Raw genomic sequence first — 26,793 nt, 5'->3', positions numbered from 1 at the left:
CAATCAAACATTTTAGTAACCTCTAGACCGAGAGGACTTTGAGATCGCCAAGAAGGAAGCTAAATATTTTTAAATGATGAAATAAAGAAAATATCTTCACTCTTGACCCATTTAGCTTCATTCTTTTTTTTTTTTTTTTCTTTTGAGACAGAGTTACACTGTTGTTACCCAGGCAAGAGTGCAGTAGCGCCATCTTGGCTCACTGCAGTCTCCACCTCCCAGGTTCAAGCGATTCTCCTGTCTCAGCCTCCCAAATAGCTGAGATACAGGCGTGCACCCAGCTGATTTTTGTATTTTTAGTAGAGACAGGGTTTTGCCATGTTGGCCAGGCTGGTCTTGAACTCCTGACCTCAGATGATTCACCCACCTGGGCCTCCAAAAGTGCTGGGATTACAGGGGTGAGTGACCTTGCCCAGTTTTCATTTGTGTTTTTATGTAGACTGGATAGTCTGACCTACAGATGGTGAGCTAGCCTGTAGAAAATGTTACTTTAAAAATGCAAAATGTTACAAAAGCTACTCTAGCTTCTCACCACGTTTTCAGTATTAATTTGCTTCAGACAGTTCCTAATTAATCTCATCTATTTAATCATTCACAAGAGTAAATATTGACCCATTCCTTTGGCTCCACTGCATGTTTTTATTTTATCTCACATATTAATTTATAATTATTTGTAAAACATTTGCAAACAGATACAGATACACAAGATTTCAACTTAATAGGATGGCAAAATGTACCTATCCATTTCCAATGTAATTACCAATTTATATACCTACTTTATGGACACAGTCTATGACTGACGAATGCAAACCTGTGTTACTCATGTGAGTTCGTTGCTGGAACACGAATAACACCCCAAATTCAGTCCTGTTAAGAATAGTAAAAGTATACAGTCAAGACTAAAAACCAGAGAAGGAAATGTTGTGATAAAACCCTCCCAAGGAAGTTGAATTTGATGCGCAGGTGAAATGTAGTAATTAAAGTTTTTGTTGTAATAGATTGAGAAGTACCTTAGATCTTTTTGTGATCTTTAAAAATACTAATATTCATTTTCTGATAATAAAATGGATGTGTTTAATTTTTATTATTTAAAAATACAGAAATACAGAGCATTTTAAAGAAGACAAATGGCAAGTAACCTCATTACCAAGAGATGTCTGAGGAAAACTTTTAAAGCAGAGATACCATCTTTTTTAAAAAAAATAATTTCTTTTGAATCTGCAAAGTCATGTGTGCACATCCCTGTGCATATGGAAATACGGATAATAATAAATCTACTTTGGTTTTAATTCTAATTCTGATTCTTTAATAGCAAATTCTGAACTTCAGTGACAAAATATTTTAAATATTATTTTGATTTGGGGTTTTTTTTTTTTGGATTTGCCTTCTAGATGTATCATAGAATTCGCCACTCAGAGTGCATTTACCGGGTAACAATGGAAAAGCTGTCCTACCATAGCATTTGTACTGCAGAAGAGTGGCAAGGCCTCATGCGATTTACCCTTCCTGTGCGTCTCTGCAAAGAAATTGAATTGTAAGTATGTTGCTTTGTCAGTTTCTTCAGGAACGATTTTTAATTGAATTGAACTTAAAGTGAGACAGATTATAGAATTAGAGTCACAATTATTATACACGTATTACATGTGGAGTTTCATGTGTTGCCATTTTCTCCTTCCAAAGTGATTCCAGGTAATATGAGAGGATTTGGAAATAAAGGCCAGATCTCATTACCTTAAAAAAGAAAATCTGAACTCAGTTTTGAAATGAGTTAACCGAAATGTTAGCATTTCTCATTAGTCTGTTGCATACTTTATACCATTTAATATTTGACACTCAAAATGGCATTTAACATAAGATATCAAAAAGTTCTCATTTCCCTATAAATTTAAACTTCCAAATTAAATTCAAGAATTTTGTCATAGTTCGACTTTCATACTTTATTTTTTAATCCTATGTTATGATACTTAAGTTACTAGAAGCCGTTTGTGTGTTCATTATAAGTGTAAGCCAACAGTATCTACATAGGAAACCTTCAGAAGTGACTTAGAGCTACTATTTGCCTTACAGTTGAAATTATAGTATATATTATACCATACCGTTAATTCAAGTCTAATGTGGGTAACTAAATTAGCAAATGAAAAATAGGTAATAACTTTGGTGTTTATATTAGTGAAATTATTATCGCAGTTAAAATAGGAGATAAAACAATTTCAACTCCAAAAATACTTCTGAAAAGGCTTTTCCCCCCTTTTCTATAATTGTATATGTATCTAATATTTGTAATACACCTTTTTGTTCTTTTAATTTCTCTGATAACAAATGAAGCATCATTTTAAACAGATTAATAGAAAATGAATCAATAACTTGGATATTGGACTAGATTTCTAAGGGAATAAATATGTGGAATTTATTCCTGAAAATCTTTCAGTACCAGAGAGATGTGGCTGAGAAGGCAGAAAAAGGGTTGGCTGAGCTCCCAGTGTCTTTTTAGCTCCTTGGTACAAAAAAGTTAAATTATTTTCTTTACTTATTATGTTTATTCTAATTACCTTTAGTGATAAACTGCCCTTTTAAAATTTCAGATTCCACTTTGACATTGGTCCTTTTGAAAACATGTGGCCTGGAATTTTTGTCTACATGGTTCATCGGTCCTGTGGGACATCCTGGTATGAATGACTTTAAAATTTACTGTTTGAAATATTGGGTGACATAACCTCTTCCTCCTTCTACATATATGCCTCACCACCATCTTTGTTTGAAATTATTTTAAAATATTGCATATATAAATTACTTTTTTTCTAAATATTCAAATAAAAAAGGGCTGAGATTATTGTACAAACACGCAGCCTTTTCAGATTTTCTGCTGGGGCTCTAGCAACGTGGTTGTAGCCTGGTTAAAAAACAAATCCAAAAAGCTTTCATAAAAACAGAGGCTAGGATTTCATTGGGCGGTGTAACTGAAAGAGACAGGGGTTACTACTGACCAGAATGTTTATGCAGCCAGCAAACATATGAAAAAAAGCTCATCGTCACTGGTCATTAGGGAAACGCAAATCAAAACCACAATGAGATACCATCTTATGACAGTTAGAATGGCGATCATTAAAAGGTCGTGAAACAACAGATGCTGGAGAGGATGTGGAGAAATAGGAACACTTTTATGCTGTTGGTGGGATTGTAAATTAGTTCAACCATTGTGGAAGACAGTCTAGTGATTCCTCAAGGATCTAGAACTAGAAATACCATTTGACCCAGCAATCCCATTACTGGGTTTATACCCGAAGGATAATAAATCATTCTACTGTAAAGACACATGCACATGTATGTTTATTGCGGCACTGTTCACACTAGCAAAGACTTGGAACCAACCCAAATGCCCATCAATGATAGACTGGATTAAGAAAATATGGCACATATACACCATGGAAACTATGCAAACATAAAAGGATGAGTTCATGTCCTTTCATGGATGAAGCTGGAAACCATCATTCTCAGCAAACTAACACAGAAACAGAAAACCAGACACTGCATGTTCTCACTCATAAGTGGGAGTTGAACAATGAGAACGCATGGACACAGGGAAAGGAACATCACATACCAGGGCCTGTCAGGGGCTAAGGGAGGGATAGCATTAGGAGAAATACCTAATGTGGATGAAGGGTTGATGGGTACAGCAAGCCATCATGGCACATGTGTACCTATGTAACAAACCTGCACGTTCTGCACATGTACCCTGGAACTTAAAGTATAATAAAAATTTAAAAAATGTTTAGAATACCACGTGTAAATAGCATCAACTTTCAACCTGCCATCATGTATCTATTAGAATAGATCAAAAAGTAACATGTCTTCTTATTCAAAGTGTGGTACTTTGTCAGTAATTTAATTATGGCACCATTTCATTGCAAATCTTTTCCCCACCCAATTTGGCTGTCCTAGAGGCCTTTCCTGACTTTATATCTGATCCTTTACAGTGTAAACATGCAATGTTAAAATGCAAGGAATTGTTTTCTTTTGCTCTTTTTTACTCATTTAGGAATTAAATGTCTTATAGAACCTCTTAGTTTCTCTAGAACTTAATTGTCATTCCTCTTGAAGTCTATGTCTTTCCTATCTGTGACTTTTTGTAAATTAGTGTTTCAAAAGGATGCACATGGGATACCTAACTCCAGTTAATTCTCAGAATGCAGTTGAGAGTTTGACCAGTTGGAATTCTTAAAATGCCATACCTTATACTTCAAATACATTTGAAAATTTTCAGTGGAGAAAAACACAGGTTACATATATTTTTAAGTTTTTATGAATTCTCGACCTCCTTGGTATTTCAGAGAGCCTTGTATTATATATGCTTTTGTTTTAAGCTGTCTCAAGTCTATTTTGAGAGTTTAGAGAGTCTTAAATACGTATAAGTACATAATAATATAAACACATAGTATAACAATATGTGTAATAAAATATACATTATTTTATATACTATGTAAGCATTTGGATATGTTCATTTGGGACTTAACAATTTTAGTATATAATAAAACTTAATACTTTGGAATTGCTTTGAAAAGTCTCATGATACACATATTTGCCGTTTGTGAGTCTAAATATTCTTTTTGGCAAATATTAGCTCAAAATACCTGTTAGCAAGATGGTGCTGGGTTGTTGTCCTTTGAGCACTGTGGGGTTTAGGAAATGAACATATAACTAAAGAAAATCATAAGGGCTGGTGACAGGTGACTGTGTACGAATGCTGATATTTTCTCGCCGGTGGGACAGTTACTATATCACAACAGGTACCATAAAAGAGTCTTTATTCTCTTCTTTTTGGCTAGAGAACTGGAAAGGAACTGGTGAATGAGTTTCCAGTGCTTATGGATTCAGTCAGGGTGGAAATCTTTAGAGTTGTAAGTGTGTAAGATACAGACATATGTGTACCTAAACTAGGGGGTTCTCCTGCAACCTAGTGATTCTCTACTGGTTTCGGTCATAACAGTTTCTTTTCCATGCAGCTTTGAGCTCGAAAAGTTGTGTCGTTTTATTATGTCTGTGAAGAAGAACTATCGGCGGGTTCCTTATCACAACTGGAAGCATGCGGTCACTGTAGCACACTGCATGTACGCCATACTTCAGAACAACCACGCGCTTTTCACAGACCTGGAGGTGGGTATGCACTCTTCACCGCTGTTTCTCGTAACCTCAGTGGATTTAATACTGTGTATCGGGAGCACATTAATGACATGGATTTGTGACATGTTATTCCAAGACAAATTTTGGCTTACTAAATCAAGGGCATCCCGTTTTTAGATTCCTATACCCGAGCATTTAGCATATTATTTTGTATAAGAAATGTAGATAAAAGAAATTTTAACCTCATCAAAATATCCCCCAAGGAATCACTAATTTTGTAGCCTTCTGTATTAAAGCCTTCTCTATTAAAGCCTTCTCTGTTAAAGCTTAAATGTTCTGAAGGGATATAAACAGTGAATTTTATTCATTGCTTATATGCCTGGATAATGTAGATGTATCCTGTCTATTTGAGAACCTAGAGCATTAAATACTGTGAAGACAGAAATGATTTTGACCTCCTCTAGCATGAGGAAACAAAGGATCTGAAATATTTAATTAATTTGCCCAACTTTAAATACCCAGAGTTGGTGACATATCCAAAGCTTTCAGAATCTCAGAGTTAGAATTGGAGATGGCCACTTCCATTCGTCAACCATAGTCACAGTCCCTTACTTGAAAGCCAGGCTTAGCGCTTAGTGACTCGTGGCCACAAAGGATGCTGATTCTACATCTGGACAATCCCGACTTTGAAGGATATCCCTCCCTCTGACCACACTGATCCTGGGAGTGTCTGCTCACACCTTAGATGGAGTCCTCCTTTCTCTCCTCTGTAAAACTGGTCTCATCTTTTAGGGGACCTATGACTGTCCAGAGAAAGGAGCTGTTATCTTTGTGATACATAAATTGTGCTTTTCTCAAATTCACATTTAAACTAGAATCCAGTGCTTGTGAAGGTCCATCCTATCCTTTTCCATCCTATTGGACCAAATTCACAATCTGTGTGGAAAACTCGAAAGATGCATTCTAGGAAAAAAAAAAAAAATAGTAGCATTTTAAAGAAAGAATAAAAAATTATCCTCTAGTTTTTGTTGCTTTTTCAGAACAATTGTTAGTTCAAGTGGAGTTTAACCTCATCAGTAATTTATTATTTATTACCTCCGCCCAAAAGATCCAGATGAAATCGGTCCTTTTTTCCTGTTTGTCGTAACAAAGTCCTTTTCTATTGAACCCCATATTGTTGAGACTTTCAGCATTTTCTCCATTCTATTCCTTTTAAGAAAGCAATTTCATTGTCTTGTTTTGCCATTTTGCCACACCTTATGAGTTTAAGAACTATAGAAATTATACTTTCAAATTGCATTGCAATTTATATTCAAAAAGTTGAAAATTTAACGGTAAGTGAGAAAAACTTTGTTGATACATATTGACTCTCATTTAAGTTCCTAATTCATTTCTGGAATTATATCATTACATTTTCCCAAAACATCAGATCGTTTTGGCTGAAAAATAATCCCCAAATGACATATGTAAATATTTAAAACATATTTTATAAAGAAGAAATTTAACCTCTAAGAGAACTATTAGAAGTTATCGTTTGATCTTGTTAAAGGGAAATGCTTAAGAAGGGTGATTTATACATTATTTTCAGATGTATGATTCTGGCACACCTTTAATAAAACTACTGAAGGTCACATCAATTTTAAAAGTGAGTTTAAAAACTAGAAAGATGATAACTTTTACATATTGTGCAAGATTGTAAAACTCTTGAGATTTCTTATCAGGTACATCATGATGACACAGCAGCATAAAACATGGAAACCACCCCAAAACAAAATGATATTAACAACATAATTAATTCAGTTATCTTAAGAATGCCAGGCAAGTATGATTGTTAACGTGATACTTCATGGGGTTAGGGGTTGCTGGTGAGATTTCCCTTCCAATTATGTTGCGGGAAAAACCAGTCCTGCATTATCAGGATAAAGAAGCAGGCATATCGCTAAAAATGCGCCCGTGAGGACTTCTGCCGACTCCCATCCCAGCACCCCCATCTGTCCGCATCTGCCCTCAGCAGGCTCTGCCTTGCACACTTCTCTTAAACCTTCACACTCCTCTCCAGCACTGACCCTTCTGCTTTGTCATATCTGTCGCCACCACCTCTTTGAGAGCACTGCCTACCAGTGCTTCCCTCTCTTCTCTCTCCTCCGTTATCATGCTCTCACCCCTCTTTTCTGGATCATTGCCATCTGCATGTACGCATGCAGTTTTTACTTCCCTCTTAGAATATGCTCTGATCTGCCACTCTCCTCAGCTCCCTCCCTGTTACTTAGCTCTTCTTTGCAGTAAACCCCTTGTAAGTGTTACCCTACTGGCTCTTTCAAAATCCTCTCCTCGCATTCTTTCTGCAAACAACTCTGATCAAGCTTCTGAACTTAACACCCCGGAAAATGCCCTGCTCCAGGTCACCAGTGACCTGCACCCAGCAAGATCCGAGGGTCAGTCCTCAGTGTCTTCACTTGAATCCCGGGACATTCGGCACTCGGTTTTCCTGCTAATGCACCAGCTGTTCCTTCCTTGGGATTTTTTGTTTGTTTGTTTTTGTTTTGTTGTTGTTGTTTTTTTTTCTTAATCCTTCTCTTTCCTCAGACTTAGACACATGCAGTCTGTTCCCCCTTTACAGGTATAATTTGTCTTTCAAAATAAAATTCTGATTGTGATTGTTATTAACACATTGAGTCTCTCAATATTCTTTAAACACTTCAATCTTTTCAAGCAGTGTTTGGCATAACCTGCATTCCACTCAATATCCCTTCATGAGAGAATAGAAACCGTCATATGAAATTTGTTATAATAGGATTTAACCTCTAGAGTTCTGATTCTTTCTTCCCTTCAATTTTTATCAAGTATTTAATTGCCCACTGGATGATTTATTTTAGAATTGGGAGTACTTGAGAGCTTAGACCTTGACCCTCCTCCGACCTCAAACTACAACCTTGGTGAGCTCAGCCAGTCATGTGGCCTTAAATGCCACATGGGCACTTTCTCTAGCAAAGGCCTATCTCCAGGCCTTGAGGCTTCAGTAGCTGCTACCTGTCAAAACAAAATCTCCGCTTGTCAAATCTCCTCTTGACTATCAAGTAGACTTCTCGCCTCAGTCTAAATGTGAACTCCTGACCTCTCTCCTCAAACCCATTCCACCTGTACTTCTCCCATATCAGTTGATGCTAATCATTACAGCTTCTAAGACCAAAACATTTGAGGTCATACTTGACCCCTTATCACCTCCTTTCTTTTCACACTCTGACAGTCAAAAAATCCTGTTGGTTCTGCCTGCAAAACGCATCCAGACTTTAATCACCCCTTAGAAGCTTTCATTGTTGTTATCCTGGTCTAAAGTTCTATTATATTTTGCCTCAGTTACTTTAGAAACCTCCTCACTGATCTCTCATACTTCTGGAGTCTGTTTTCAACACAGTTGCCAGAATAATCTTGTAAACATAGAACCAAAATGATAACACTGCTCTGCTAAAAAATCCCTGTGGTAATAGTTCCCCCGATGACCGAGAATATAAGCCTTTTATGTTGACTGCCTCCCCTGCCCTTGACCCCACTGGCCACCTTCCTGATCCTCCAAGTCTCAGGGCACACTCACCTCCAAGTTTATGTTGTCACTGCTCCCCTGCCCTGTGTGCTCCTCTCCCACACTCACTTGCCTCTCTCCTTCCTCTCTTTCAAGTCTCTCCTCACACCTGGCCTTTTTATGAGGCGTGCCTGCCTAGTTTATTTTGTACTCAGCCTGATTTTCTTTAATTTCCATTAGTCTGCTCTGCCTTTTTTTTCTTTATATTTGCCATTTTTACATGCGATATGATTTACCTGTTATATTTATTGTTTATAATAACAATAGCATTGTTAGATAACATCAAATAGATTTTGCTGAAACTGGCCTTTCTTTCCTTGTGCAGATTTGCTTTATCTGTAATTTTTTGGAGCATTTGCTTTATACCTTTAAGTTGATACCTCCTGCACCTTTTCCTAGAGTTGAGAGAGAAACTCAAAAATAATTTGACTATCGTTCATAAGCAGAGAAACAAAGAAAGGGGCTACAAATGAGTTAGATTATCTGGAATTTCAAAGATTCCTAAGGATTTGCTATATTTGTGTAGGATTCTTTATGCCAGAATGCTATGTTTGTGCTATATTAATGCCAGAAAGTAATGTGACATGAATGTTAGCGGTAAGTCTGCTCATGTGTGTTTCTGTGTTTTGAACATGTCTGCATCATGTTGTTTTTTAAAGCGCAAAGGACTGCTGATTGCGTGTCTGTGTCATGACCTAGACCACAGAGGCTTCAGTAACACCTACCTGCAGAAGTTCGACCACCCTCTAGCAGCTCTCTACTCCACTTCCACCATGGAGCAGCACCACTTCTCCCAGACCGTGTCCATCCTCCAGGTGAGTCACCGCACACCGTCTCCCGCTCAGTCTCAACGGCTGTCTGGGAGATAGTGGTACTTCAGAGGTGGAAAAGGAAGATCATTATGGCTTCCTTAAAAGCAACAGCTATGTTTTATTGTAGAATGTTATATTTATAGTCCTCATTAAATAATAGTGTTTTTTGCATATTAAGAATCCTTTACAAAGAATTTGAATATATATCTTTTGCACTCACATTTGTTTTTTAAATATTATATCAATAAGTACATGTAACCTTAAAGCATTACTTATTTTATGTAATTTAAATCAATTAATTCTATAGAGTATCATATTCTTGAACTGGAACGTATTGAACAGTAAATCTTAAAAGTTAGATAAATATAAGGTTTTAAGGGCATTGTGGCTTTTTTTTTTTTTAGATTGTGTGTTTTGTTTATTTATTTTATTACCTTGAAGATGTTCTTGGTAATTGATGTAGACAATCACAGATATCACTTCAACATGGGATATATGCGCTCCTTCTTTCTTAAATGATTTTTCTCAAACTCACCTTACCAAGGTAGCCATTACATCATAATGATTTGATTCCTATCACAAACAATTTTAGAAAATATAATCTGTGTTCAGCTTAAGTATAGTGGGCCCTATATTTTCCCCTCACTGTCAGCACCTCTAAGTAGGAAGAGAAATCCTTGTTACGTCTTCCAATCATGAGTCTAAGGGAAAGGATTTTGAGTTTTGAGGATGTCATAGCAAAATGCCAACAGTGACTCTGCCAGTAACTGGCCATAGGCAAGTTGCGAAGCAGAAAAGCTTTTGCCACTTGGTGCAGTTTTTCTCTGTTGAATAAGCCAGGCCTCCTCTAAATGCCAGGATTTTGTTTTCTCCCCTCAGTTTCCCAAAGGCTTCTCTTAGTGCCTCCTCATTTGACTTAACTGTCCATGTGATTGGTAGTGCTGCATGCTCAGTCCTTTCTAAAACCCAGCAAAACTGACCTTCCAGGTCTCATGTCCTCAGTCCCACGAAGGTCAATGGTTACCTTACTCGATTCTGGGTGCTTTTCAAATTACCTGCTGGGGAGAAGTGAAAAGTATTTCAGATATGGAGCTATTTTAGTCATTTTCAAGCCATCCCCAGTAGACAGCTGATGTTAAGCTTGCTCATGGGCCAGTTGACTCCTGAAAGCAACGTGTAGTCATCATTCCTGTCATTTGCTTGACACCAGCTCTTTCCTTTTTAAATGACATATGTTTACATAGATATGTCCATGCATAAAACAAGGATACATAGAAATGTAAGCAGGATAAAAGGCATGTGTGTATATGTATGTGTACATATATTTATACATATATGTAAAACATGCTTTCTGTAAATGGATGAACATTCTAAAACTTCATGACAGCTGATGTCTACTTTGACCTCACTCATCAGTGGAGACTCTTTATTTGTCTAAGATGAATAAACGCCAGAAACAACATCAGGGCAACTTCACTTAGAAATAATTAGGAGTCACTGAATTAGCATCCCATGTCCTAAATGAATTCATGCATTTGACAGTACAACATTGCTACCAGTTTAATCACAGCTAAATTTCAATAGCCAGTATAGAGTTTCTTTAGAAAGCCTGTATTAAATACAATAGGATTAGTTTTGAAGGAGACCAGATTTGCGAAGTTTATTGCCACTGAGTAGAATAAAAAATAAACCTTGTAATATAGCAGTCACATCAAGGTGGGTGGGGATGGGGAGGCTCCAGGTCCACCTAAGCCCTGGGAAGACTTGGCCCAGTTGCTGACATCAAAAAATGGATGTTTAGGGTGGTTTGCCTCCAGTTTGGCAAACCCTCAGCGATGTGGCGATTTCAGATGACTTAAGGCAGTGTTCCTAAAAAAGATGAGAACTACTAACAGGAACTCATGGCAGTAAGTTAAGTTCAGACAGGTAAGCTGTTGGCATTCAAAAAGGAGTGGGAGAATAGATTCAGATACTAGTGCTGGAATTTCAGTCATTGGTGAAGTAATAATAACGGCAAATTTGTTCTCCTAGTTAGAGAAGATAAGGTACTAGATACACCACAAAAACAGAAGCTGGGAATAAGAACTCGGGATTGCTGCAAATTAAGATGAAAAGCACTACCAGTTTGAAAACAAATTTATGTATTCGATTGACCAAATCCCTTCAATTTGAGCTATGCCCAGAGAGAAATGATATTGAAGCCATAAACAGACAGCCCAATCTACATGAGCAGGAATATTCAGGAAAGAGTGTCTTCCTCTTCTGAAAATGTCTGTGCTCTTGGCTGATTTTGCAGTAATCCTCATGATACTTCTCTGAGTGTTTTTTTTTTTTTTTTCAGATTCATCTAACTTGTCCCTGAAATTCAATTTAATAACAAACAGATTTATTGAGCACCTTCTATTTGCCAACACATGTTTTAAGCACTGGGGATATAGTGATAAATAGAACAACCACAAATCCTTGTCCTCTGGAACTCACAGTCTAGAGTGAGGAAGGCCTGAGTTCCCTGACTTTGGCCCTCACGTTGTTCTTCTCATTGGCCCACCACCTGGCACACCCGTGACTCTAACTGACAGTGGTATCCTGAGGACTCTCAGACCCGTGTGATTCTGCCTAGTGCTCAATAGGACTTCTGCCCAAGCACCTGAACCCCGTATTCCGTATGGCCCGAATTGTGCTTTGGTATTACACTTTAGGTGCCTTTTGTATTTTGTATCTCTGTGGTGGCAACCTCATTGACCCAGGAAAGCAGGCTGATGACCTTAGAGTCACCATTTTTCCCTTCTTTAGCCTTATCTTCCCATCCCTCCATCCTGTTACCACCAAGTGCTGCTGATTTTATGTTTCATCAAAAGACACTTACAAGCTTGACTAATTAAGATGCTATCCTTGGGTAACAGTTAAAAATTCCAACTTCCAGTCATTAAAATAGAACATTATGTAGTTTCATGATATGAATGCCTGTGATACTTCTGTTTATCCACAAGAGACTTTTCCCATTGCTCTCTTGATCTGCATTGCCACACAGATGATTGTGAGCATGGCACTGCCCATCCTTGGGTCACACAGACGGATACAACATAAGCAATTTTGTGTATGATGGTTGGAAATAGTTCCCCATCAGGCATCTTCACAGGTGTGTGTTGCATATGTGGCTGCTTATTGTAGTTTTGCCAACCTGAGTGCCAGCTTTCAGTATGGCTGCCAGTGGTATCTACTGGATAAGCAGGGCATTCAGGAGAATACTGCTAGCTAACACAGTGACAACAGCAAGCAAGGAGAATATTACAATAGATTTGAAAAAGCTATCCTTCAATCGCTCTGTCTCTCTCTCTCCCTCCCTCCCTCCCTCCCTCTCTCTCCCTCCTTCCCTCTCTCTCCATCTCCCTCCACAAACACACACACACACACACACACACACACTCGCACATACACACACACGTTACTCATGGTAGAGAAAAGCAGGAAGTCTGTATTTGCTCACAGCTTGCCTTGACCTTGGTTACAGTGATAGGGATGCAGTAGATAATCCCATGTTGAGTGGGCAGTGGGAAGAGATTAAGTCACGAAGTAAGGGTAAATACAAGACCATCTGCAGAGAAGGTCAATCTGCATCCCTGAGCTTCCCATTGTGTCTTAATGCTGGCCATCAGGATTGTTTTCGTGGTGTTTGGGGCCTGTTGCTGTGTAGAGGTCATGGTGGACATTTAGCAGAGAGGAAACTCACTTGAGTCTCTAGTAAATGGTAATCTGGCCCCTCTAACCACTACAGTTCCCAAGTGGCAAGCACCGTCCCTAATTGACATCCCAATTTCAGCCTTCCTTGTATTTTGTCTGTTTTTCCACCTTTTCCCCGTTATCCATCAGTGTTTCCCTGAGTGTTTTTGTCTCAAATCCATCCTCCAAGTATATGTCTGAATATGTTTTTCTCCTGTTTAAAAGTCATTAGTGGCTCTCTGGGGCCTCTGGAATAATTTCCTGTTTTCTCAGTTGATATACAAGTCTTTTATGAGTGGCCCCTGTCTGTTCCAGGACTACAGTATCTGCTCTGCTTCTGTAGTTTCAGACCGTATCTTAACTCTGTGCCATTGGCCGGATTCCCTCTACGTGTAATTACCCCACACCCTTTCTGTGGTCCCCAACTCAGGCATGACCTCATCCAGTAAAATTCTTTGACTGCATCCCCACATCACTGGGGTACAGCACTGCCCCCTTTTGAGCGCCTGAGCACCTCCAGCATACATACGTCTTAGTGGTTTGTGTTTGTTTGTTTGTTTTTAACATTGTATTGACATTTTCTGTTTGTGAGTTCAGCTTCCCACCTCTTCTGAATTAGAAGCTGATAAGGAGAGTCACTGCCCCTTCTTCACCTCTGGACTCACAGGCCCACTTCTGGGGCTGTTGATATGGGCACAAGTGGAAGTGTGAAGGTAGAGCATGGGGAGGGAAAGATGCAGAGTGGGCAGAACCAGCACTCAGAGACTGAACCTGAAGCTTTATGTAAGGTTAGTGAGTAGCTGTGTCCGGTGGGACAGAGAGCTGAGACGCTGAGCAGGGGAAGAAGGCAAGCAGATTGCTTTCATGTGAGGAGACTGTTTTGTGTGGACAGTTACATCCAAGAACGTAGGTGAGCTTTGTTTTCTTGCCTAAAACTTACTAGCTTACAATTAGTAATGGTGATTGAACCATTATTGCTGGAATATTAAATCAATTTATTCTGTTTACTCATGAGATATTGATTATTTTGAACATTGAAACTATGCTTTTTTCTTTCTTTTGCCTTCTTTGAATACCCCATTTTGACTTTGAAAATAGTCAAAATTTTAGAAAACAGACCAATTAGGAATGATTATTCTCATTATTAAGAACATTTCCTTAATATTCCACTAATCTTAAATTACCTGTTGCTTTTGAAATGTGATCATATTTCAGAAAATTATCTATTTATATCAACATTTTGGGATCCCGTGGCTTCTTACTACTCTTTACAGCAGCACTATTTCTGTGACTCAGCTAGAGAGTTCTTCCAATTTGTCTACACTAGGTACAATTTGCTGTTCTGTATTACAATTATACTTAAATTATTGTACTTATATTCAACTGTACTGGTACTCTAAAATACGTGACACAGTGGCTAGTTTAAATCCGTCCTTTTCTACAGCTGTGTTCTGAATAGAAAAGGTATTTGGCTATCAAATTCATTTTTAGGCATACATTTGTTTGTTTTTTCATCTCTCCTTTAACTCTGACTGTGGAAGTTTTACTGGTAGATTTTATCATCATCATCATCATCATCATCAATCATCACTATTATAATAGTAATCATTTTATCATATATTGGGTACTTACAATGCACCAGAAACTTAAATGTTTTGTACATATTTTAATACAGTTTATTTTTATTATATCCCCATGAGATAGATATTATTATTTATTTTCATTTTACAGATGAGAATAATATGCATCAAAGAGGTTAAGTATTCTATTTGTCACATCACTAATCAGTGGCAGAATGACATTAAAAACTAGAATTATTTGGCTCCAAAATCTGTGCTCTTAATTACAGTACTGTAATGCTTCCTAATATGTGGTTTGATGTACTAGGTAATTAAATTTCAAAATCAGTATTATAGATACTTTAAAGGCATTGCCATCATGAATGTTTGATGCACTTAGTTGCATCACTGACATTTTTTTTCCGAAAGTAGTGGTTCCCTAATCCTCCAGCAGTGGACAGAATACTAAGAGCCTTTAGGATCCTCATGATTAAGGGCTGGAAGGAGTATTGACAATCATCTGTTCAAGGCAGTCCCGGGGTCATCTTTCAGCATCAGCACCAATTTCAACGTTGTTTCCATTCTCTAATACCAGATCTCAGCCCCAGCGTTGACATACAACCAGAGCCTACCTGTGGGCTTCCATAGAGTTAAGAATTATATGCTGTTCACCCACATAAAGTTTTAGAAACATTCCTAGGTATAAAAAGTCTACTATTTCCTGCTCGATTGATGCAAAATGGAATCAACTAGCTTGAATTAACATAGACTTCAAACTACATAACTATAGTAAAATTATCGATTGGTGTATAAAAGTATTATAATGCATTATAAGGATTTATTATGTGTTAACGAATGTGAGGTTGGAGGTTTAAAGAAGACACTGTTTATCTGCTATGCTTCCTTGCTTGTGTCTCCCTTCCATATTTTCTTTAGTTTGGGTAGCAGCAAAATGCTAGATTCTCTTAAAGTAAAGGGAGACATGGCCGGGAGCAGTGGCTCATGCCTGTAATCCCTGCACTTTGGGAGGCTGAGGCAGGTGGATCAAGAGGTCAGGAAATCAAGAGCATCCTGGCCAACATAGCGAAACCCCGTCTCTACTAAAAATACAAAAAAAAAAAATATTAGCCAGGTGGGGTGGTGCATGCCTGTAATCCCAGCTACTCGGGAGGCTGAGGCAGGAGAATCACTTGAACCTGGGAAGCACAGGTTGTGATGAGCAGAGATCCACTCCAGCCTGGTGACAGAATGAGACTCTGTCTCAAAGAAAGAAAGGGGAGACATTTATTTTTTGATTATTCATTCATTCCCTTTACTCTTGTAAATTATTGAAGGGGACAGTAAATGAGTTAGACCTTTTCATTATAAAAGCCCTCTATGGAGCTTTTTCACCTAGTTTCCTTTAGTACTGAAAAGTAATGACTCTGAAGTAGTCAGTAGAATATATAAATTCTTTAAAATAAATCTTAATTTGTTCTGGGCCAGTTGATACTTTTGGGACTCTGATAAAAACGTGAGCTGATAGATGACATACGCAGTGTGTAGAATTGCAGTGAGCTTGTAACTCTTTTGTCTCCCTACAGAATTTATAGAGCCTAGGCTAAATTTAGAGATATTTCTTTTTAAATGTCAACAGCAGACTAGAATATTTTATATACTCTAATTTAACAAGTTATGGTGATAATTATTGGTGATAAAGAGAGTAAAGCATACAAATACAAAGCATAAAATTGTAGCAGCTGTGATTCCCTTCACATGACCTGCTGAAAGCAGATGCATGCATGAGCACCAGCCAGATATGCTGAAACATGTTCATGAAGTGGGAAATAGAGGTCACAGGCATTCAGTGTTGAAGCAGAGGCTACCTGCTTCACTTAAGTTGTGGTCACATCAAAGGAAAGCAGATACCATAGCATGAATCCGAGTAAATATTTCCTTCTTATAACTTTCTACAACAAAATTGAAGAGAGTTGAGGTTGGATGAAAATTGAATTCAGCCACCAGCTCAAAGCTTGAGACCCCTCCCGTTGTCCCCATTAGTCACTAACCAGCCTGTGCTCAAACGGCTCATCTCATAGCATCTCATGCATAATCCATGTGGGAACTCTGAACTAATATAAGTTTTATAATTTGAAAGTGAAGTCATGTATTTGAAACTGCTTTTGTAAACTATAGAACTTTCTACAAATGTACGGCCTTACTACTGTTATTGTCAGGAAGATAAATAACTAGACCTGAGTCCACTTGCTGCATTTATCACACAGTAATTCAAATACTTCTGAGACTTTAACAGCAAATAATATGGGGCTATTCTGATAATTGAAAGCAAATAGTGCATGTACAGTTTCATTTAAGAATATGAAGAGACAGTGTCTTAGTGAGATGTCTAATTTTGTAAAGAAATAGACTTCAATCATTGTTTTTACTGTATTTTAACTCAATAAATGTATGTTAAAAGTGAAATTAATTAAAAATCAACTTTGAGTAGTACTATATTGACTAATAATGAAAAGTATCAAAATAATTGATGAATCGAAATTATTATAAAGTTTTTAAAAGATTAATACACGAAGGATATTCTGAGTGAATAGAATCCAGATTACCAATGTTCTGGTCTTGTTTAGGGTGATGATCTGCCATTTCCACCTCCCTTGAGAATAGAAGATGATTCTAGAATCACCTTCAGTGATTTGTGTTGTAGGGAAAGGTACTCTTGCCCTTAGAGTTTTTAATGTGTTTGAATAAACATTTTATTGAGGTTGTAGGACATTTTCTTCTAGGATACAGAGAAATATATTACTACCCATTAAGCATGCTTTGATATGTTACAACCTGAAGTGGACAAGGATACAGACGCCTTTTTAAGGCCATTAAGGTTCTAGTATAATACGAAGATTACTGAAGTTTTTAATTTGCTTAAGAGGAAAAGTTTCAACTTAAATATTTTACATTTTCCAGTTTTTTAACTATTAGAAATATCCAAGAACTAGATATATTTAAATCACTGGGGTTTTATGGTAGTAAATGATGTTATTGTAGTTACAGTAGTTTATTTAAGTGGTAGTTTCATTGTTTCTGTAGCTTAAAGAGAAACCAAAATGTAATTTTCATTAGTCATTTTTAACTATTCTTTTGTTTCCCCAAAACCTTTCTTTAGTGTGCCAAATGTCATTGACTGATTATATTGTTTCAAATAACTGAAAATGTCATAAGATTAGAGCTTGTGCTTGTTATTGGTGGTTTTAATTTGTATTTTTTCCATAGCTGGAAGGGCACAATATCTTCTCCACTCTGAGCTCCAGTGAATACGAGCAGGTGCTTGAGATCATCCGCAAAGCCATCATTGCCACAGACCTTGCTTTATACTTTGGAAACAGGAAACAGTTGGAAGAGATGTACCAGACCGGATCGCTAAACCTTAATAATCAATCACATAGGTAAAAAATAATTTTCAAAAGCTTAGAAGCCCAGGAAGTATTATCTGGAATAAATTGATACTTAAGAAATGTAATGTGGCATAAGTTTATATTTGAAAGAAGGAATGTAAAAAACTTACGTGTTTTTCATTTTATGTACATCTTGTTTATATTTACTTTAGACATTTTATTGTTCGACAAGATTGCTGACAGTGTCCAGTAAGGATAATTAAAGTACAGATTGGAAGTTACACTAGTTACACAGGGACTGGCACTTTTCAAAGGGAAGGCTGGCGTGATGTTTCCCCAAGAGGTCCCTTCTTGCATTGATCACCATTCAGGGTGTGGCCATTGGCCTCAGAAACTCCAGAGCAAATGAAAATGGATTCCATTTTCAGAATCCAGTCCTATTAAGCAAGCGAATGTGACTGATATAGAAACTGGACTCTCCTTTTATTGATCTGTAATTGTATTAGGCAGTCACAAGGGTCAGAATATTGGCATCTCACGGGGTAGAAAGCCAAGTAGCGATGAAAAGTTTATTTGGTGAACATGAAATTACCACAAGGAGGATTAGATAAATTAGATATCCTAATGGAATCAGGCTAAATTAGTCTGATGCCCTTTTGTTTTTGAGGTTGGGTGTGTCTTGCCTAGTGGATTCAGAAATAGGTCAGGTATGTTCATTATGAACCTGTTCACCCATCTGTATATTAGATCTAAGTTCATTGGCTAACCTGCCATCTCCCCTTGACAGTTTGTAGTGGTGACACTAGCTTTTATTGCTGTGGCTTCGTGTTTGCATGTCTGACCAACTTCATCTTAAATGAGGACATCTTTATCCCTCGGCTGGTGAGCACTTACTTACTGCTTCTATGCCAGTCTTGCTGAATTTGGATTTATAGTTTTTTTCAGGTGTTCTGTATATCTCCTCTGTGGTTCATTAAGTACTGATCCCACATTTTGTTCTTTGGGACAGACTGCTTTAAAGTTCTTAGAAACAATTCACTATTCACTCAGGTACATCAAATACAAAATACAAGTTTTACAAATGACTAATAAAGTTTATCTCTTCAAGAATAAATACCATTTGTATAATGATATTGATGCCTTTGGATAAGTAGCAGTTATTTGTAATTCAACTTACCTTCAAACTGGACAGATCCAGATTTTGTAGAGCTTGAAACTGATACAATTTAGGGAACCTTATTTAAGAAAAACAATACAAAGGTATCTTGTTTTCACACATGACAGTTTGAAGACATTGCCAGGGCCTCTTCCAGGACCATGCAGAGTGTTGGTGTCAGGGAAAAGCCCCTAAACATCAGTTAGGGTGTTCTAGCATGTCTTTCTTTTCCTTCAGCCCAGATGAGAAGTGCGGTCTACAGTCTTTATGTCGCCAACAGATTGTGTGTAGTCCTTGTTCCAAGACCTGTAGAAACAGGTGTTTGTTCAGTATTTTTTTATGGCAATCAGAAGATCAGAGAAATAGAGCCTTCATGAAATACCCCTTGGTTTCCTGAAACCTATGCACTTTCTTTTTTTCCTTTTGGAGTTGTAAATAAGAATCATGTAACTAGTATCTAGTTTCTTGAATATAATCTTTTCAGCAGAATGATTACAATAATTATTATAAAATAGGAAATTTAAACATTTACTTGAAAATACCATCACTTTTGGCACTCATGTACATATGTGTTAGTGGTACATGTATAAACAATTTTTGACATATAACTTGAAAAGCAATTAAAACAAACGTGTATTGAAACACGCATTGAAAGGCAATGCATGTTTGTTTTAATAATTCAAATAATGTAGAGGTATAAAAAAGAGTAATATTCTATTTTTCTGCATTCCAGTATCAACTGTCTATTTGATGTAATGTCATCTTACGCATTTTTCTGTGATTTTTTAAAGGTAGGGGTGTGTGTGTGTGCATGTGTGCATACAGTATGTTAAGACATAACTCAGATGTATTACAAAATACATTTCATAATAAAGCAAGTCACACAAATTTTTTGGTTTCCCAGTGCATATAAAAGTTGTATTTACACCACACAGTCTACTAAGTATGCAATAACATTATGCCTAAAAAATGCATACCTTAATTTAAAAATGCTTTATTGCTTAAAAATGCTAATGATCATCTAAGACTTCAGCAAATCATAATCTTTTTACTGGTGGAGGGTCTTGCCTAAACATTGGTGGGTTCTGACCAGGGGGTGGTTGTAAATCGTAGGACGGTAGGGATGCATGTGGCAATTTATTTTCTTCTTTTTTAAACATGGGGTCTTGTTCAGCCTGTCAGTGTGAAGTGGCATGATCATAGCTCACTGCAGCCTCAAACTCCTGGGTACCAGGGATCCTCCCACCTCAGCCTCCTGAGTAGCTGGGACTACAGACACACACCACCATGCCCAGCTAATTTTTTTCATTTCTTATTTTAGAGATAAGGTGATGCTTTGTTGCCCAGGCTGGTCTCAAACTCCTGGCCTCAAGCAGTCCTCCCACCTCAGCCTCCTGAGTAACTGGGATTACAGGCAAGAGCCACTGTGCCCAACTTGGAGGTGGCAATTTCCTAAAATATGACATGAGTGAAGTTTGTCACATCAATGGACTCTTCCTTTCACGGAAAATTTCTCTGCAGCTTATGATGCTGTTTGATAGCATTTCACCTGGAGTAGAACTTCTTTCAACATTAAAGTCAATCTTCTCAAACTCTGCCCCTACTTTGTCAACCAAGTTTATGGAATATTCTAAATCCTTTGTTGTCAATTCAACAATGTTCACAGCATCTTCACCAGAAGTAGATTTCATCTCAAGAAACTTCCCTGGCTCATCCATAAGAAGCACCTCCTCCGTTCAAGTTTGATGATGATTGCCTCAGTCATCATTTTCAGGCTCCACGAGTTTCCACCTACCACATCTGCAGTTTCTTCCTCCACTGAAGTCTTGAAGCTTTGACTACCTCCTGTGAATCATGAATGTTCTCAATGGCATCTAGAATGGTGAATCTTTTCCAAAAGGTTTTCAATTCACCTTTCGCACATTCATTAGAGGAATCACTATCTATAACAGCTATATTCTTACAAGACATATTTCTTAGATCATAGGACTTGAAAGACAAAATTACACCTTGGTCCATTAGCTACAGAATAGATGTTGTATGAACAGGCTTGGAAACACATTAATCTTGGGCATGTCCATCAGAGCTCTTGAGTGACTTGGTTCATTGTCAGTGAGCCGTAACATTTTGAAACTAACCTTTCTTTCTGAGCAGTAGGTTTTGATAGTAGGCTTAAAATATTCAGTATATCGTACTCTGAACACACGTGCTGTCGCTGGGGCTTTGTTGTTCGGTTTATCGAGCACAGACAGAATCCACTTAGCGTAATTCTTAAGGACCCTAGAATTTTTGAAATGGTAAATGATCATTGGCTTTACCCTGATATCACCAGCTACATTAGCCCCTGACAGGAGTCAGCTCATCCTTTGAAGCTTTGGAGCTAGACATTGACTTCTCCTGTCTAGGTATCAAAGTCCTAGATGTCTCTAATAGATGTTTTGTCTATACTGAAAATCCATTATTTAGTTGAGCCACCTTCATCCATTATCTTAGCTAGATCTTCTGAATAACCTGCTGCAACTTTTACATCAGCATTTGCTGCTTCAGCTTGCACTTTTTACCTTGCTTTAAACCTCTCGAACCAATCTCTGCTACTTTCAGGCTTTCCTTCTGCGGCCTTTTCACATCTCTCAGGCGTCATAGAATTGCACAGAGTTAAGGCTTTGCTCTGGATTAGCTTTTGGCTTAAGGGAATGTTTGATCTTCTATCCAGATTACTAAAACTTTCTTCATATCATCAAGAACACTTAAGTGCTCATGTGTTCACTGGAGTAGCACTTTTAATTTCCGTGAAGAATTTTTTCTTTGCATTCACAACTTGGCTGTTTGGCCCAGGAGTCCTTGCTTTCAGCCTATCTCAGCTTTAGATATGCCTTCCTAAGTTTAGTCACTTCCAGCTTTTGATTTAAAGTGAAAGACATATGACTTTTTTTCACTTGAACAGTTGGAGGTCATTGTAGAGTTATTAATTGGCCTAATTTCAGTATTATTGCTTTTAGGGAACAAGGATGTTCAAGGACAGGGAGGGCGCTGGGGGAGCAGCCAGTTGGTGGAGCAGCCTGAATACACGCAACACTTACCAGTTAAGTTCACCGTTGTATGTGGGTGTGATTCATGGCACCCACAAATAATTGTAATGGTAACATCAGAGATCACTGATCAGAGATCACCATGACTGATACAATAAGATAATGAGAATATTTGAAATATTTCGAAAATTACCAAAATGTAACACAGAGAATCAAAGTAAGCACTCGCTGTTGGAGAAATGGTGCTGATACTGCTGTACACAAGGTTGCCACGAAACTTTCCAACTTGTAAAAAAAAAAACCAAAAACACCGTATTTGTGAAGCGCAATCAGGCAAAATGCAATAAAACAATGTATGCCTGGAACGTATATTGCCATCAGTTTATACACATATTAAATTCTCAGCAAAGGCTGTAGAAATTCACATGCCTTCTGAGATAAAGGTGAAAACCCCTTCTCAGTAACTACGCCGTTCTCTGACCACTCACTATGTGGAAGATGTTTTTATGTTTGTTTCTTACTTACTATTCTTACTTCTGTGTGTTTATTCATAAATTTTGCTTATTTTTTGTTGAATTGTTTACTTTTTTATGTATCAGTTTTTATTATATATTTTTGTTAAGGATATTAAAATTTTCTGTTATATATTACAGATGTTTCTTTACATGATTTTCAAAAAACTTATTCGGATTTTCTTTTGAAAACAAATTTAGTTTCAGGAGGACAAATTTTTGATCTTTTAAAGAAATCAAGTCTCATAGTAACAAATAATTAAAATTTTCTTTACATATTTTTATAGATTTAATTTTTATATTTAGATCTTAATTATTCTAGAGTTATATTTTTATGAACATAACTTTATTTCTGATGGAATGAATTGATACTATTAATGAATAATCAGGTTTCTTCTGAATTGAATTTATTACATTTTCTCGTAAACTTGGATAATTCTTTAGACCCTGTAAACCATTTATTACTAATTATCTAATTCTCCAGTACAGTCATACAGCTTTGATTCTATAAATATGTTAAAATGTATCATACATACCTGCTCAAATAATCTTTACTTTCAATTCATGGAAATTGTCACTTCGTAAAAATGTTTTAAGAAAAATTTCAAACTTACATTAAAGTAGAAATAATCCAATGTACAGTCATACCTAGATTCAAGAATTGGCAACAATTTACCATGTTTTCTTTGCTTGCTTTTGGGGAATGGGGAGTGTGCCATTTCAACATAAATTACAGACCTTATGACCTTTTGCTTTTTTCAACATTAATATTTAAAAATAAAAAGAATATTCTCCTTCAGACTTTATTTTTCAGTCAGAAATATCTATGTTGACATTTTAATTGCAGTTTTATGACATTTATTTACTCACTTTAAAATGAAAGTGTGTTGTCTCTTCTAAGAACATGGCATGACTCTGTAGTCATGAATAAAATTGTACAGTTTGTTTACATCCCTCCTGTAGCTTTCTTGATAAAATTATATGGATTATTTTACAGATTTCTTCACTTGTGAATGTAATTTTTCTGATTTCCAACTGGAAATACAGTTTCCAATATATTTAAAATTATGAATTACATAGATACGTTATTTTTGCTTCATATGTTTTGAAACTTATTTGGTGCTTACACATTTAGATTTATTATGGCTTCTCAGTAATTTACCCTCTCATCAGTGTGAAATAAATTCTTTTTTTCTGCTGATGCTTCTTAAAATTTTCTGTGTCTAAAATAGCCACACAAGCTTTCTCATGTTTACTGTTGACATATCATATTCTTTCATAATTCTTTACTATCTCAACATCTGTCTTTGCATTGAAAGTGTGCCTTGTTAACAGCAATAGTTGAGACTTGCAATCACTGCTTTTTAATGTACTGTTTAGTCTATTTGCATTTATAAGTTGTCTAATTATCCATTTTCTATTTGGAGCTATTTGTGTTGGGGGAGTGATATTTCATTCTATATTTGCTTTTGTTTTTTCTTGTTATACCCTTTTTAAATTTTCAAGTGGTTGTTCTTGAGTTTACAGTATGCATTTTTATTAGTCTGCTTTGAATTAATATTATTTCAATTTTATTCAATGTAAAAAACTTAAAAAAATTCAATTTATACCTCTTTTTGTCTTTTCTGCTATTGTTATATATGTAGATATTATTGCTACATATGTTATACACCCCACCTAGGTTGCCAATATTTAAAAGAAATGGGCTGGGCGTGGTTTCTCACACCTGTAATCCCAGCACTTTGGGATGCCAAGCCAGGCTGATCACTTCAGGACGGGAGTTCGAGACCAGCCTAGCCAATATGGTGAAACCCCATCTCTAATGAAATACAAAAGTTAGCCAGGTGTGGTGGTGCATGCCTGTAATCCCAGCTACTCAGGAGGCTGAGACAGGAAAATTGCTTGAACCCGGGAGGTAGAGGTAGCAGTGAGCCAAGATCATGCCACTGCACTCCAGTCTGGGCAACAGAGCAATACTTCATCTCAAAAAACCAAGAAAATAATTTAGGAAAAATAGTTTGTTTTTTTGTTTTTTGTTTTTTGTTTTTTTTTGTCGCCCAGGTTGGAGTGCAGTGGCGCGGTCTCAGCTCACTGCAAGCTCCGCCTCCTGGGTTCACACCATTCTCCTGCCTCAGCCTCCCGAGTAGCTGGGACTATAGGCTCCCACCACCACGCCCGGCATTTTTTTGTATTTTTAGTAGAGATGGGATTTCACCGTGTTAGCCAGGATGGTCTCAATCTCCTGACCTCGTGATCCGCCTGCCTCAGCCTCCCAAAGTGCTGGGATTACAGGCGTGAGCCACCGTGCCCGGCTAGGAAAAATAGTTTTTTATATTTTCACATGTATACCATTTCCTCTGCTTTTAATTCATTCATGTAGGTCCAAATTTCCAACTTCTGTTATTTCACTGAAGCCCAAAGAACTTCCTTTGACATCTCTCAGTGTGTTGGCAGCAGGTTCTTTGAGGTGTGTGTATTTTTTTGTTTTATTTTTTAATGTAAGAATGGCTTTATTGTGGCTTCACTTTTTAAAGATATTTTCACTGGACTTAGAATTCTTAGTAGACAGATTATTTTTTCAGCATTTCGTTGCTGCCCTGTGTGTGCTGTGATCTTTTACCCCGACTGCTTTTACAGTCATTCTTTTTGATGTCCTCTGAGGTTTCTGAGTCTGTGGGCTGCTGATTTCAGTGAAGTTTGGAGAAGTTTCAAGCATTATATTTCTTCAGATATTTTTTCTGCCCCAGTTGTCTAACAGAAGTGTCAAGAGTCTCTTCCGTTAGACCCCTTTATACTGTGTTACAGGTTATTAAGGCTCTGTATGGTTTTTCACTGGTAATGGTTTGTGTAATTTGTTGTGATCTGTCTAATCTCACTGTTTTTTTTCCTAATATTCTGTCCAATCTGTAGTTAACCTCATGTAGTGATTTTTTAAAGATACACACAGATGTGCATGCACGCACACACACAGCCACACACATATGCATATATATGCATATATATATATATAAAAAAAATATTTTCAAGTTCTGGGATTTCCTTTTGGTTCATTTTTATAGCTGCTATGTTTCTCCTGAAATTCCCCATCTCTTCACCTATCTTTTGTAAATATATATTTTCCTGAAGATTCTTTAGCATATCTGTACATTATTTAGAAATCATTGTCTGAATTTTTGCTATCTGGGTTTTCTATGAGTTTTGTCTTGTTTACTGATTTTACTCTAGACTGTGTAATACATTTCTCAGTTTCTTTACATGGCTAGTAAATTTTTTTTATATTTGTGTACTACATTATGGATAACAAGCTCCGTTATCTTTCTGGATGCTGTTGTCTTTCTCTGAAGGTAATTAACTTTTATCCTAGTGACCAGTTACATTTCTCATGAATCGTCCTAAATATGCGAGTATATTCCTTTAAGCTTTAGTTGGGTGGTTCTGTTTTTGTTTTGGCCTTGTTACCCTCTGTCAAGGATTTGAAAGGAGTATGAATTCAAATTTGGGGGACTTCCGCTTCTGTGGTTCTCTCTGCTTTCTAGGATTTCCCTCCTCAACTTATGTGTGTTCTGACATGCCCGGTCTCTCCCTTCTCACTGGGCCCTGACTTTCTTTTGGGCTGTGTTTATGATATGCCCTTAGTAGAAAAGCTGTCTAAATAAGGATCTCACCCAGCGTGGTCTTGCCTTACAACGTTTAAATCTTCTCCCACTTACAACGTTTAAATCTTCTCCCACTTAAATCTTTAAATTAGTTTTAAATCTAATTTAAATCTAATTTAAATCTTTAAATCTTTAAATCTTCTCCCACTTATGCCAGTTTTTAGGTAGTAGAAAGCATCTTCAAGATTTGTTTTTAGTTCTATCTAGAATTTATTATTATTATTCTATTATTACCAGAATCTTAAAACTTCGTTTAGTATCTCGC

The 26,793-nt window shown here is 37.0% G+C and overlaps 1 protein-coding gene across 11 annotated transcripts in view; it reads left to right on the top strand.

The window, feature by feature from the left end:
- PDE10A (phosphodiesterase 10A) overlaps window positions 1-26,793 on the top strand; it is a 665,278-nt gene that overhangs the window by 602,713 nt on the left and 35,772 nt on the right. For all 11 annotated transcript variants that reach the window (XM_021936902.2, XM_021936910.2, XM_021936903.2 and 8 more), the window contains 5 exons: window positions 1,392-1,534; window positions 2,583-2,666; window positions 5,001-5,151; window positions 9,358-9,513; window positions 18,054-18,226. In XM_021936902.2, the coding sequence (XP_021792594.2) occupies window positions 1,392-1,534; window positions 2,583-2,666; window positions 5,001-5,151; window positions 9,358-9,513; window positions 18,054-18,226 (707 nt within the window). The remainder of the gene's footprint in view (window positions 1-1,391; window positions 1,535-2,582; window positions 2,667-5,000; window positions 5,152-9,357; window positions 9,514-18,053; window positions 18,227-26,793) is intronic.

The sequence above is a fragment of the Papio anubis genome, chromosome 6, assembly GCF_008728515.1.
Source record: "Papio anubis isolate 15944 chromosome 6, Panubis1.0, whole genome shotgun sequence".
In the NCBI taxonomy this organism is placed as follows: Eukaryota; Metazoa; Chordata; class Mammalia; order Primates; family Cercopithecidae; genus Papio; species Papio anubis.
Note: the sequence above shows the minus strand (reverse complement) of the source record. Positions and strands in the feature narration are given on the sequence as shown.